Consider the following 14,996-nt stretch of genomic DNA (forward strand, 5'->3'; position numbering starts at 1 on the left):
GCTGCCTGTGCCACGCGCCAGTGAGGGTAGAAACAGGATGATTTGGCAGGTAAATGCGTGGCTGAGAAGCTGGTGCAGGGGGCAGAGCTTCAGTTTCTTGGATAATTGGGATCTCTTCTGGGGAGGTATGACCTGCTCAAAAGTGACGGGTTGTACTGAACCCGACGGGGACTGTTTCTGGGAAAAATGAGGAAGGTGCAGGACATGCGTATTCCAAAAATGAAGTATTCAAATGGTAAAATAGTACAACTGTAGCTGACAAGGGAAGTCAAAGCTATTGTAAAAGCAAAAGAAAGGACATGTAACAAAGTTAAAATTAGTGGAAAGATTGAGGATTGGGAAGAAGGGAAAAGATGAAATATGAAAGCAAGCTGGTAAATAATATCAAAGTGGATAGTAAAAGTTTTTTCAAGTATGCTAAAAATAAAACAGAAATGAGAGTGCATATAGGACTGTTAGGAAATGAGGCCAGAGAAGAAATAATGGGGGACAAGGAGATGGCCGATAAACTAAATGAGTATTTTGCCCCAGTCTTCACTGTGGAAGACAATAGCAATATGCCTGATGTTGTAATATGTGAAGGAAGAGAAGTGGGTGCAGTTACTGTTACAAGAGAGAAGGTGTTCAAAAAGCTAAAAGACCGAAAGGCACATGCCACCTGGACCAGAAGAACTGCACCCTCGGGTTCTGAAAGAGGTAGTGTTAGAGATTGTGGTGGCATTAGAAATGATCTTTCAAAAATCATTGGACTCTGGTATGGTGCCAGAGGACTGGAAAATTTCAAATGTCACTCCACTCTTTAAGAAATGAGGAAGGCAGCAGAAAGGAAATTGTAGACCAGTTAGCTTGACCTCAGTGGTAGGGAAGATGTTGGAGTCAAGTGATAAGGATGAGGTGGTGGAGCACTTGGTGACACAGGACAAGATGGTACAAAGTCAGTGTGGTTTCCTTCAGGGAAAATCCTGCCTGACAAACATGTTGGAATTCTTTGAGGAGATTACAAGTAGGATAGATAAAGGGGATGTAGTGGATGTTATATATTTGGACTTTAAGAAGGCCTTTGACAAGGTGCCACACATGAGGCTGCTTACCAAGTTAAGAGCCCATGGTAATACAAAAAAGTTACTAACATGGTTAGAGCATTGGCTGATTGGTAGGAGGCAGTGAATAGGAATAAAAGGATCCTTTTCTGGTTGGCTGCCAGTGACTAGTGGTGCTCCGCAGGGGTTGGTGTTGGGACCACTTCTTTTTATGCTGTTATGTGAATGATTTAGGTGATGAAATAGATGGCTTTGTTGCCAAGTTTGCAGATGATTGGGGGAGGGGCAGGTAGTGTTGAGGAAACAGGTAAGACGCAGAAGGACTTGGACAGATTAGGAGAATGGGTAAGAAAGTGGCAAATGAAATACAGTGTTGGAAAATGCATGGTTATGCACTTTGGTAGTAGAAATAAATGTGTGGACTATTTTCTAAACGGAGAGAAAATCCAGGAATCTGAGATGCAGAGGGACTTGGGAGTCCTTGTGCAGAGCACCCTGAAGGTTAATTGGCAGGTTGAGTCAGTGGTGAGGAAGGCAAATGCCATGTTAGCATTCATTTCAAGAGGTCTAGAATATAAGAGCAAAGATGTATTGCTGAGGCTTTATAAAGGCACTGGTGAGGCCTCACCTTGAGTATTGTGAACAGTTTTGGGCCCCTCATCTTAAAAGAAAAAAAAAGTTGTGCTGACGTTGGAGAGGTTCCAGAAGATGTTCACAAGGATGATTCCAGGAATGAAAGGGTTATCAAACGAGGAATGTTTGATGGCTCTGGGTCTGTACTGTCTGGAATTCAGAAGGATTGGGGGGATCTCATTGAACCCTTTCGAATGTTGAAAGATACTGGACAGTGTAGATGTGGAAAGAATGTTTCCCATGATGGGTGAGTCTAGGACAAGAGGGCACAGTCTCGGGTAGAGGAGTGCCCTTTCAAACAGATGTGGAGAAATTTCTTCAGCCAAAGCGTGGTGAATTTGTAGAATTTGTTGTCACATGCAGCTGGTCGTTGGGTGTATTTAAGGCAGAGATTGATAAGTTCTTGATTGGACATGGCATTAAAGATTATGGGGGGAAGGCCAGAAACTGGGCTTGAGGAAGAGGAGTAGAATAAAAAGGATTAGCCATGATTGAATGGTGGAGCAGACTCGATGGGCCAGATGGCCTGATTCTGCTCCGATGTCTTGTGGTCTATAAACAAAATTGCTGTGAAAACTCAGCAGGTCAGCTTTGTTAGAACTGAAGTAGAGCAAGTGAGTATCAAGTTGTAGGGTCTATGGGATAGGCATGAATAGGACAAAGGGGATATCTCTGATATGATGAGGCTAAGATTGCCCAAGGGTAAGCAGTAAACAGTCATCTGGTCAGTAAGTTATTGGGGGTACTTAGGGAGAGAAAATGTATTCCTTTGTTCAGAAAGCTGTGAAGTGATGCCATCTAGAGAGTTGGAACACAGAAATAAATGGAGAAGTTGTGAAATGCAAAGCTTTGGGACATCCAATCGGACGTGTTTGTGAGGGGGGAATAAAAGCTGAGCCGATATAACAAATGCATGACCTAACCTGTTCTGATATGGCCAGAAAATGTGAGTTACTGAAAGTTGTAGAATTTGATATAAAGCCTGATAGGCCGCAACAGGTCCAGGCAGAAAATGGGTACAGTTCTTATTTGGCTTTATCTGTATTGGAGGCAAGCAAGCATTTCCTGTGTCTGCTGATCAGGCTTGCATAAGGGCAAGGGGAAATTTTATACCATTCCTATATACAAAACTGTTTCAGTTCATTAATATTTCTGAGATACCTTGCATGAACAACCCTTTTCAGTTCATGCTACAGCATCTCAATTGGGTTAAGGTCTGTACTCTGACATTGCCATTCCAAAACACGAAGATTCTTCTTTTTAAACCACTGTTGTGATTTACTTTTGTGTTTCGGATCATTATCTTGTTGCATCATTCAACTTTTATTATGATTCAGGTGATTGGACCATACCCTGACATTCTCCTGTAAAATGTCGTGATACAATTTTGAATTCATTGTTCCCTCAATGATTGCAAGCTGTCCAGACTCTTGAGAGCAAAGCATCCTCAAATCATGATGCTCCTTCCAGCATATTTCACAGTTGGGATAAGGTTTTGGTGTTGGTGAGCGATGGCCTTTTTCCTCCAAACGTAGCGGTGTGCATTTCTGCCAATAAGTTCAATTTTTGTCTCATCTGTCCACAGAACATTGTCCCAGAAACATTGTAGAACATCCAGGTGGTCTTTTGCAAACTTGAGAAGTGCAGCAATGTTTTTGTTTTTGGAGAACAGTGGTTTTCCATTCTTGTTCAGTGCTTTTCTTGTAGTGGACATATGAACGGAGATTTTAGGAAGTTCTAGAGTCTTCTGCTGGTCTTTTGCTGTTGGGTTCTTTTTCACCTCTTTCACTATTCATTGATTGGAATACCTGACTCCAAATGGCTTTTGTAGCAGTTATTACCCCAGAAGATCACATACTTTTTTTGGAAAAAAAAGTGATTGTTTAAATGATGTACTCAGTATTGATGAGAAGTAGCACAATTATTTGTGTGTTATTAGCTTAGGCAGATTGTGTTTGTCTATTATTGTGATAGATGAAGATCAGACCACATTTTATGAGTAACTAATGGAGAAAACCAGGTGTTTGCAATGGGTTTGCAAATTTTTTCTTGCAACTTAATGTAGTAAAGAACAATGAACAGTACTAGTGTTATGATCATTTATTTCTTCCATATGTGTGCATTCTTGTTTTGTATTCCAGTTATTATTTTTGGAACAATTTTTGCTTAATTTTCAGTACAATAAGTGAATGGAATAGAAATTGGGATTTGTTTACACACTGTAACCAATTTTACACTTTTTTTTCCTCTCAAGTTTCACCATTAATTGTAACTGGTCAGCCCTCTGCAAGCCCTTCTAAAGCTGCCTTGATGAAACTCCTTTCTAAGATAAGGAAGCAAAAAGACCATTGTATGACAAGATCTGAATCTAATAGTGTAAACGAAGAAGTGACCATTAACTCTGGTTCCATAACTGTTGAAGAATCCAAACAAACAACTTTGGCTGAATCTACAAGCAATGCAAATTTAAGTGAAGAACAGCCAGAAGTACGTTCAGTGCTCCCTGATAGTAATTGTAAGTCTTTTTTCAAAATCTCTTTTGAGATTTCATCTTCATCAAAACTTCCTTCTAATATGGCCTTCCAGAAGTTTTTGTATTTTGATATTGAATAGATTTGAATTGATGTAGATCCAAATCTAGGTTTGTTAGAATATAAATACCTTTAACAATAAAATGTTGATATTTTGTATGATTTAAGTTTTATATTCATTGAAGTGATGTGGGCATGAGAGGCTGAATAAATATTTAATTCCCCATTCCTAGTTGTCCTCGAGAAGGTGATGGTGAGTTGCCTTCTTAAACTGCTATGGTCCTTGGAACACTACAGCACTGAAGCAGGCCGAAGGACCTATGTAGTTTGTGCCAAACTATTAATCTGCTTAATCCCATTGATCTGCACCCAAACCATAGCCCAGCATGTCCCTTTCATCCATGTACCTATCCAAATTTCTCTTAAATATTGAAATCGACCGCTTGCACTGGCAGCTCATTCCACACTCTCAACACCCTCTCAGTGAAGAAGTTCCCCCTCATGTTCTCCTTAAACTTTTCACCTTTCACCCTTAACCCATGACTTCTAGTTGTAGTCTCACCCAACCTCAATGGAAAAAGCCTGCTTGCATTTATTCTACCTATACCCTCATAATTTTGTATACCTCTCTCAAATCTGTCAATCTTCTGCGTTCTGGGGAATAAAATCCTAAACTATTCACCCTTTCCCTGTAACTCAGACCCTCGAGCCATAGCAGCATCCTTGTAAAATTTCTTTGCAGTCTTTCAATCTTACTTGCATCTTTCTTGTAGGTAGGTGGCCAAAAGTGGACACTATGCCCCAAATTAGACCTCACTAATGTCTTATGCAATTTCAATATAACATCCAACTCCTTTACTCAACACATGAAGGCCAATGTGCCATAAGCTTTCTTTATGACTCTATTTATCTGTCACGCTATTTTTAAGTAGTTATGGATCTATATTCCCACATTCCTCTGCTCTATCGCACTCTTCGCTGTCCTACCTCTTAGCATGCAAGACCCAGCTTGGTTTGTCCTCCCAAAATGCAACACTTCACACTATCTGCATTAAATTCCATCTGCCATTTTTCCACTTGGTCCATATCTCTCTGCAAGCTTTGATAGTCTTCCTCACTATCTACTACACCCCCAATCTTAGTGTCATCTCCAAACTTGCTGATCCAGTTTACAACATTATCATTCAGGTTGTTGATTTAGATGACAAACAACAATGGGCTCAGCACTGATCCCTGCGGCACACTACTAGTCACAGGCAACCATCTACTTTCACACTCTGGCTTCTTCCATAAAGCCACTGTATAATCCAATTTACTACCTCGTCTTGAATGCCAAGTGACTGAACCTTCCTGACCAACCTCCCATATGGGACCTTGTCAAATGCCATGCTGAAGTCCATGTAGACAACATCCACTGCCTTCATCAACTTTCCTCTTAACTTGCTCGAAAAACTCTACAAGACTGGTTACCCACGACCTACCATGCACAAAGCCATAGAAACATAGAAAATAGGTGCAGGAGTAGGCCATTCGGCCCTTCGAGCCTGCACCGCCATTTATTATGATCATGGCTGATCATCCAACTCAGAACCCTGCCCCAGCTTTCCTCCATACCCCCTGATCCCCGTAGCCACAAGGGCCATGTCTAACTCCCACTTAAATACAGCCAAGGAACTGGCCTCAACTGTTTCCTGTGGCAGAGAATTCCACAGATTCACCACTCTCTGTGTGAAGAAGTTTTTCCTAATCTCAGTCCTAAAAGGCATCCCCTTTATCCTCAAACTGTGACCCCTCGTTCTGGACTTCCCCAACATCGGGAACAATCTTCCTGCATCTAGCCTGTCCAATCCCTTTAGGATTTTATACGTTTCAATCAGATCCCCCCTCAATCTTCTAAATTCCAACGAGTGCAAGCCAGTCTTTCTTCATATGAAAGTCCTGCCATCCCAGGAATCAATCTGGTGAACCTTCTTTGTACTCCCTCTATGGCAAGGATGTATTTCCTCAGATTAGGGGACCAAAACTGCACACAATACTCCAGGTGTGGTCTCACCAAGGCCTTGTACAATTGCAGTAGTACCTCCCTGCTCCTGTACTCGAATCCTCTCGCTATAAATGCCAGCATACCATTCGCCTTTTTCACCACCTGCTGTACCTGCATGCCCACTGTCAATGACTGGTGTATAATGACACCCAGGTCTCGTTGCACCTCCCCTTTTCCTAATCGGACACCATTCATATAATAATCTGTTTTCCTATTTTTGCCACCAAAGTGGATAACTTCACATTTATCCACATTAAATTGCATCTGCCATGAATTTGCCCACTCACCCAACCTATCCAAGTCACTCTGCATCCTCTTAGCATCCTCCTCACAGCTAACACTGCCACCCAGCTTCGTGTCATCTGCAAACTTGGAGATGCTGCATTTAATTCCCTCATCCAAGTCATTAATATATATTGTAAACAACTGGGGTCCCAGCACTGAGCCTTGCGGTACCTCACTAGTCACCACCTGCCATTCTGAAAAGGTCCCGTTTATTCCCACTCTTTGCTTCCTGTCTGCTAACCAATTCTCCATCCACATCAATACCTTACCCCCAATACCGTGTGCTTTAAGTTTGCACACTAATCTCCTGTGTGGGACCTTGTCAAAAGCCTTTTGAAAATCCAAATATACCACATCCACTGGTTCTCCCCTATTCACTCTACTAGTTACATCCTCAAAAAATTCAATGAGATTTGTCAGACATGATTTTCCTTTCACAAATCCATGCTGACTTTGTCTGATGATTTCACCGCTTTCCAAATGTGCTGTTATCACATCTTTGATAACTGACTCCAGCAGTTTCCCCACCACCGACGTTAGGCTAAGCGGTCTATAATTCCCCGGTTTCTCTCTCCCTCCTTTTTTAAAAAGTGGGGTTACATTAGCCACCCTCCAATCCTCAGGAACTAGTCCAGAATCTAACGAGTTTTGAAAAATTATCACTAATGCATCCACTATTTCTTGGGCTACTTCCTTAAGCAGTCTAGGATGCAGACCATCTGGCCCTGGGGATTTATCTGCCTTCAATCCCTTCAATTTACCTAACACCACTTCCCTACTAACATGTATTTCGCTCAGTTCCTCCATCTCACTGGACCCTCTGTCCCCTACTATTTCTGGAAGATTATTTATGTCCTCCTTAGTGAAGACAGAACCAAAGTAATTATTCAATTGGTCTGCCATGTCCTTGCTCCCCATAATCAATTCACCTGTTCCTGTCTGTAGGGGACCTGCATTTGTCTTTACCAGTCTTTTCCTTTTTATATTTCTATAAAAGCTTTTACAGTCAGTTTTTATGTTCCCTACCAGTATTCTCTCATAATCTTTTTTTCCCCCTTCCTAATTAAGCCCTTTGTCCTCCTCTGCTGAACTCTGAATTTCTCCCAGTCCTCAGGTGAGCCACTTTCTCTGGCTAATTTGTATGCTTCTTCTTTGGAATTGATACTATCCCTAATTTCTCTTGTCAGCCACCTTCCTTGATTTATTCTTTTGCCAAACTGGGATGAACAATTGTTGTAGTTCATCCATGCAACCTTTAAATTCTTGCCATTGCATATCCACCGTCAATCCTTTAAGTGTCATTTGCCAGTCTATCTTAGCTAATTCACGTCTCATACCTTCAAAGTTACCCCTCTTTAAGTTCAGAACCTTTGTTTCTGAATTAACTATGTCACTCTCCATCTTAATGAAGAATTCCACCATATTATGGTCACTCTTACCCAAGGGGCCTCTCACGACAAGATTGCTAATTAACCCTTCCTCATTGCTCAAAACCCAGTCCAGAATAGCCTGCTCTCTAGTTGGTTCCTCGACATGTTGGTTCAAAAAACCATCCCGCATACATTCCAAGAAATCCTCTTCCTCAGCACCTTTACCAATTTGGTTCACCCAATCTACATGTAGATTGAAGTCACCCATTATAACTGCTGTTCCTTTATTGCACACATTTCTAATTTCCTGTTTAATACCATCTCCGACCTCACTACTACTGTTAGGTGGCCTGTACACAACTCCCACCAGCGTCTTCTGCCCCTTAGTGTTACGCAGCTCTACCCATATCGATTCCACGTCTTCCCGGCTTATGTCCTCCCTTTCTATTGCATTAATCTCCTCTTTAACCAGCAATGCCACCCCACCTCCCCTTCCTTCATGTCTATCCCTCCTGAATATTGAATATCCCTGAACGTTGAGCTCCCATCCTTGGTCACCCTGGAGCCATGTCTCTGTGATCCCAACTATATCATAGTCATTAATAACAATCTGCACTTTCAATTCATCCACCTTATTACGAATGCTCCTTGCATTGACACACAAAGCCTTCAGGCGCTCTTTTACAACTCTCTTAGCCCTTATACAATTATGTTGAAAAGTGGCCCTTTTTAATGCTTGCCCTGGATTTGTCGGCCTGCCACTTTTACTTTTCTCCTTAGTACTTTTTGCTTCTACCCTCACTTTACACCCCTCTGTCTCTCTGCACTGGTTCCCATCCCCCTGTTGTGAACTAACCTCCTCACACCTAGCCTCGCTGACTATCCCTTTCATGTCAAAATGAAAACAGATCTCTACAAAGTTATATAAATTAATTACAAATATGAAGCACAAAATAATTGATTGCATAAGTGTTCACCGGCCCCCATCCTTAATATGACACACCAAATCGTCACGAGTGCAGCTAGTTGATTTTAGAAGTCACATAATTCATTAAATTGAGATCTGTTTTTGGAGACTGTGCAGTCAGTGTTTCAGTTGACTGTAGTAAAAATACAACTGTATCTGGAAGGTCCAACTGCTGGTGAGTCAGGATCCTGGCAAAAATGACACCATGAAGACAAAAGAACACTCCAAGCAACTCAGCAAACAGGATATTGAAAAGCACAAGTCAGGAGATGGATAAAAGAAAATTTCCAAGTCACTGAATATCCCTCGGAGTACAATGAAGTCAGTCATTAAGAAATGGAAAGAATATGGCACAGCTGTAAATCTGCCTGGAGCAGGCTGTCCCAAAAGCTTAGTGACCATGCAAGAAGGTGACTAGTGAGGGAGGCCACCAACAGACCTATGACAACTCTGGAGGAGTTACAAGCTTCAGTGGCTGAGAAGGGAGAGACTGCACATACAACTGTTGCCCGGGTGCTTCACGAGTCACAGCTTTATGGGGAAAGTGACAAAGAGAAAGCCACTGTTGGGAGGGTTTTAAAAGAAAACTCACGTGAATTCTTGGCTAGAGTTAGCCAGAAGGTATATGGGAGACTCTGAAGTCAGCTGGCAGAAGGTTTAATGGTCTGATGAAACCAAAATTGAGCTTTTTGGACTAAATTGAGCCATTGGACTAAATGCTGCGTTTGGTGTAAGCCAAGCACCACACATCATCAAAAACACACCATCTCTACTGTGAAGCGTGGTGGTGGTATCGTGCTGTGGAGATGCTTCACTGCTGCAGTCCCTGGATGGCTTGTGAAGGTAGGGGGCAAAATGAATGCAGCACAATACAGGGAAATCCTGGAGGAAAACTTGATGCAGTCTGTAAGAGAGCTGCGACTTGGGAGAAGATTTATTTTCCAACAAGACAATGACTCCAAGCATAAAGCCAGAGTTACACAGGAATGGTTTAAAAACAACAATGTTAATGTCCTGGAATGGCCAAGTCAGAGTCTAGACCTCAATCCAATTGATAATTTGTGGCTGGACTTGAAAAGGGCTATTCATTCACAATCCTCATTCATTCTGTCAGCTGAGCAGTTTTGTAATGAAGAATGGGGAAAAATTCCAGTGTGCAGATGTGCAAAGCTGATAGTCCTATCCACACAGACTCAAGGCTGTAATTGCTGCCAAAAGTGCATCTTCTAAATTCTGTCTTGAAGGGGGTGAATACGTGTGCAATCATTTATTTTGTGTTTTATATTTGTAATTTTTTTTCTGTTGATCAGTGTCAAAAAAAAAGCCAAATTAAATCCACTGTGATTCAATGTTGTAAAACAATAAAACATGAAAACTTGCAAAGGGGTTGAATACTTTTTATTGGCACTGTACTTGCTATGTACCTCCTTTTTCTTAACCAGGGCCTCAATTTCTTGACAACAAATGTTCCCTAACCCTGTTAACCTTGCCTTTTATTCTGACAGGAACATTCAGACTGTACACTCTTGTTAGCTGTTCACTTTTGTTAGCCTGACACTTAACAGGTACAGCTTTGCCAGAAAACAACCTATCTCAATCCACACTTGCCAGGTCCTATCTGATGCCATAAAGGTTTGTTTTCTCCAATTTAGAATCTCCACCCAAGAATCAGACTTGTCCTTTTCCATAATTACCTTGAAACTAATGGCATTATGATCACTAGATATAAAATGTTCCCCTACACAAATTTCTGTCATCTGTCCTGTCTCATCTCCTAATAGGAGATATAGTATCACATTCTGTCGAGCTGGGACTTTTATGTACTGATCGAGGAATGTTTCCTGAGCACATTTGACAACCTTTTCCATCCAGCCCCTTACAGTATGGGAGTCCCAGTCAATATGCAGAAAGTTAAAATCACCTATCACAACCTTGTTTCTTGCAACAGTCTGCAATCTCTCTAGAAATTTGGTCCTCAAAATCCCATAGACTGTTAGGTGGTCTATAATAACGCATAACCTTTCATATTCCTGACCTCTACCCATAAGCCTCACTAGATGAGCTCTGTAGTCTGTCCTGATTCAGCACTGCTGTGATATTTTCCCTAATTAGTAATGCCACCTCTCCCTCTTTCATCCCTTCCACTGTACCACGTCTAAAACAACAGAACCCTGGAATACTGAGCTGCTCCTGCCCCTTCTGCAACCAAGTCTCACTAGTCTGCTTTTCTTATGAAACTCCTTGCATTGAAATATATGCAGCTCAGAACATGCTCAACTTTTTGATTCCTGACATTGTATTCTATGTAGGCTTAACAATATCTTTTTCTGCAACCACTCCACAATCTGTTCTAGCGCTCTGGTTCCCCCTCCCCCACCGCAACTCAAGTTTAAATCCTCCCCCACCCCCTGTGAAACGCCAACAAACCTTCCTGCTAGGAACCCCCTCCATTTCAGCTGCAAACTGTCCCTTCTGTACAGGTCTCACCTTCCCTGGAAGAGAGCCCAATGATCTAAAAATCTGAAGCCCTCCTTCCTGCACCAATTCCTTAGCCATATTATCAAACTGTATGGTGTTCCTATTTCTGGCCTCATTAGTACATGGCACAGGTAGCAATCCAGAGGTTACATCCCTGGAGATCCTGTCCTTTAACTTGGCACCTAACTCTCTGAACTCACTTTGCAAGACCTTGTTACCCATCCTATATAGCGTCATCTCTGGCTGCTCATCCTCACAGTTAAGAATGCTGTGGACTTGATCTAAGATGTCCCTGACCCTGCCACCTGGGAAGCAGCAAACCATCTGGGAATCCCATTCTTTTTCTAAAAATCTTCTTTCTGTTCCCCTAACCAATGAATCCCGTATCACTACAACTTGTCTCCTCCGCCCCCTTCTTTTCTGAGCTACAGAGCCAGACTCGCTGCCAGAGATCTGTTGACTGCAGTTTCTCCCTGGAACGTCTTCCACCCAACAATATACAAAGTGGTATACTTATTATTGAGGGGAACGACCACAAGGGTATTCTGCACTGGCTACCTATTCCTTTTCCCTCTCTTGACTGTCACCCAGGCACCTGCCTCTTGTAATTTATGGGTGACTACCTTTCTGTTACTCCCATCTTTTGCCTCTTCATTCTCTCATATGAACCAGGTGTGGGATATGTTTGAAACATAATTTAAGTTCTTATGCACTCTTAGATCAAAGAGAAACTTCTGAAGAAACCATAGTAGCTGGGAATACTACTTTGTTCCATCCAAAGGAGCAAGCAAATAGAATTCGATCTGATGTTGACCGAATAAAGCAGGTATGTTTGTGCAAACACAATATGAGCATTTGCTAAGTTCAACGATTATATTTCTGTGCATTTTCTTTGTTCTATATCTCTTATCCTCAGAAAAGTAAAACTTATCTAGCTTCCTACAAAATAGCATTTAATACTGATGCATGCTGTACTATTTTGTGAGTGGATTTTTAACCTATCCAGAGTTCACTGTGTAGACTTGATTTTGTTGCTTATGAATATTAGCATGTCATTTCCAATTAATAAAACAAGAAACGTAAGAGTTAGGTGCAGGAGTAAGCCATCAAAGTCATGGCCGATCATGTACGTCAATGCCATTTTCTTGCACAATTGCCATATTTCTAGATGCACGTAATCAGAAATCAGTTGTGATCTGTTTAGGAATAAATTCAATGATTTTGTGAATTGTTCACTTGGGCAAGTCTCTAATATTTAAATACACTTGTAATCTAGCTGAGAAATTAGAGGAGGAAAGAAAAGCTGAAAGAAACCTTTGAGATCAATATTACATTGGGCAGTACTGCTGTTGGTAGTGTGTCTAAACAGACATTTAACTACTATCCTGATATGCTATTGGTGAATCACATGGCTGCTGGGTCTTTTTAGTTTTGTAGGTTTTGTCTTTCCAAAGCCTTTGCAAAAGGGAATAGATTTCCCTTTCAGTAAATTACATCTGTTAATTCTTTCTGATTCATGAAGTAGTCTGTCTAATCTTATTTTTGGATTATTTTACTTCAGGGACGTTGGAATGAGATTAGAATTAGTGTTTCTGGTGGAACACGAGGCTAGAATTTATGCATGTTACTGTGAACAGTGCATTGATAGCATCAGGTCTCGTATTGTTGGTGAAGATGTAATAAATAGACAGAATTAGACATACTTTATTGATCCCAAGGGAAATTGGGTTTTGTTACAGCTGCACCAACCAAGAATAGAGCATAAATATAGCAATACAAAACCACAAACAATCAAACAACAATATGCAAACTATGCCAGATGGAAGTAAGTCCAGGACCAGTCCATTGGTTCAGGGTGTCTGACCCTTCACGGGAGGAGCTGCTTGTAGCAGCTCCTCCCGTGGAGAAGAAAACTCTTCTTGTAGGCAGAAAGCTCCTAAATTACAGATTTGTGAAGGGCTTCTGCATTCTTTTTCTATCTTGCTGCATCATCCAATAAGGTTTTCTTGAAATTGATATAGGATAAAAGATTGGAAATTAAATTGTTTAAAATTTGGATACTTTTTTGTTCATCAGTTGCATGACTTGGAGCAGCAGAAGCAAGAACAGTTGGCTTTGCTGTGGCAGTCTGAACATCAAAAGCATGACCTTGAAGCTAATTTGCGAATGTCTCAGTTACAACAGCTGCAAGGAGCAACACAACTACAAGAAAGACTGATCAGTGATTCTGAAAAGCAAACCTGGCAGGAGAATGAACAGGTAGAACATTTTTTTTGAGGTATCAGGAGAAAAAAGGATTGAGAGTAATCTGCTCTTCTCATTGAGATATTTAGAGCACCCATGCGTATGAATGCTGTAGCAAGTAAAGCATTTAACCTGAAACCTTATCTTGTCATTAAATAAACATTTTCATTATAGAACGTGAGAGGTAAACTTACCATCTGGCATGCATTTAGTATGGCATTTTATTTAAAAGCAAGCAACTAAATAGTTTGCTAATTCCAGATTGCTAATTATATTGTCCTTGTCTAACAGACAGGATGTTCATGTCGGGTTGAGGGCGAGGACTGCGGATAGGATGTGTAAACTTCCATAACACCATGGTACAGGAAGCTATTCAAGTGTGAGGAGCAAAGAGAAATGTAGTATTTGTAGGGCTCAACATGGGAATAGTTACTGTGCCTTGCACCAAAGAGAGTAAATTGCTGTATTGTCTACACAATGCTAGCATTAAGGACATCGCTTCTGGACTAAAGAAGAGCTTGGAATAGGATGGGGGAGGATCCGGTGTTCATGGTCCATGTAGGCACTAAAGCCACAGGTACAATAAGGAAAGAGATTTTTCTGAAGGATTGTGAAGAGCTCAGGGCAAAATTGAAAAGCAGAGCCATAAGGGCAATAATCTCTGGATCATTGCCTTAACCACGTGCAAATTAGTAAAATGTAAATGGAGTTAGAGAATTAAATGTGGATTAAATGTGAATCAAAGCTTGATATGGATGTGTTGTCATGTTTAGGCTAGTTGCTGAAAATTGCTTGGTTTATTTTGTTCTTTGCAGTTGAAACATTCCAAGAGCATTGTGTCAAGTGAAGTTCCTCCAGAAGATGAAATCCATCAGTATCAGCAGCACCTTATTGAGCAAAACAGGTGAAAAGCTCGGTATAAATAAGTTGATGATTGTTGCAGTTATTGATTTATTGAAAACCATCTAAAGAAAGGTTGATAAAATAATACACAATGCAGTTCAGGCCTGGACTCGACAATTGTGCTGACATTTCATCACAGCAGCTATCTATCAGAGTTAGATTAAATCATGCGTATTTCACTGGGGGTGACCTAAAATATTAATTTGTCTTTCCACAGATACATTCTGACTTGCTGACTATTTCCTGTGTTTGTTTTTATTTTAGATTTCTAACACCAGTTATTTTATGATTCTCATTTTTAAAACTTCAGTGGAATTAAGAAAAACATTCTATCATAATAATTATAATACAAGATGTAACAGTTATTTACAACTGAATTCTAAATGTTCTTCATGAGAGTAATGATATATTTTTACTTGGGAGCTTGCCTTTGGGTTTAAGTCAGTTTTCATTTTTTGTTTACATTTGTATCTTTTCTGTAAGAAAGCAATCAGTATTGTT

At 40.8% G+C, this 14,996-nt stretch overlaps 1 protein-coding gene across 9 annotated transcripts in view; it reads left to right on the plus strand.

Moving 5' to 3' along the window:
- Nucleotides 1-14,996, plus strand: part of cep295 (centrosomal protein 295) — a 102,021-nt gene that overhangs the window by 35,260 nt on the left and 51,765 nt on the right. For all 9 annotated transcript variants that reach the window (XM_072263380.1, XM_072263385.1, XM_072263384.1 and 6 more), the window contains exons 10-13: nucleotides 3,928-4,188; nucleotides 12,068-12,174; nucleotides 13,425-13,607; nucleotides 14,408-14,496. In XM_072263380.1, coding sequence (XP_072119481.1) covers nucleotides 3,928-4,188; nucleotides 12,068-12,174; nucleotides 13,425-13,607; nucleotides 14,408-14,496 — 640 coding nt within the window. The remainder of the gene's footprint in view (nucleotides 1-3,927; nucleotides 4,189-12,067; nucleotides 12,175-13,424; nucleotides 13,608-14,407; nucleotides 14,497-14,996) is intronic.

This window comes from Mobula birostris, chromosome 7 (genome assembly GCF_030028105.1).
Source record: "Mobula birostris isolate sMobBir1 chromosome 7, sMobBir1.hap1, whole genome shotgun sequence".
Classification (NCBI taxonomy): Eukaryota; Metazoa; Chordata; class Chondrichthyes; order Myliobatiformes; family Myliobatidae; genus Mobula; species Mobula birostris.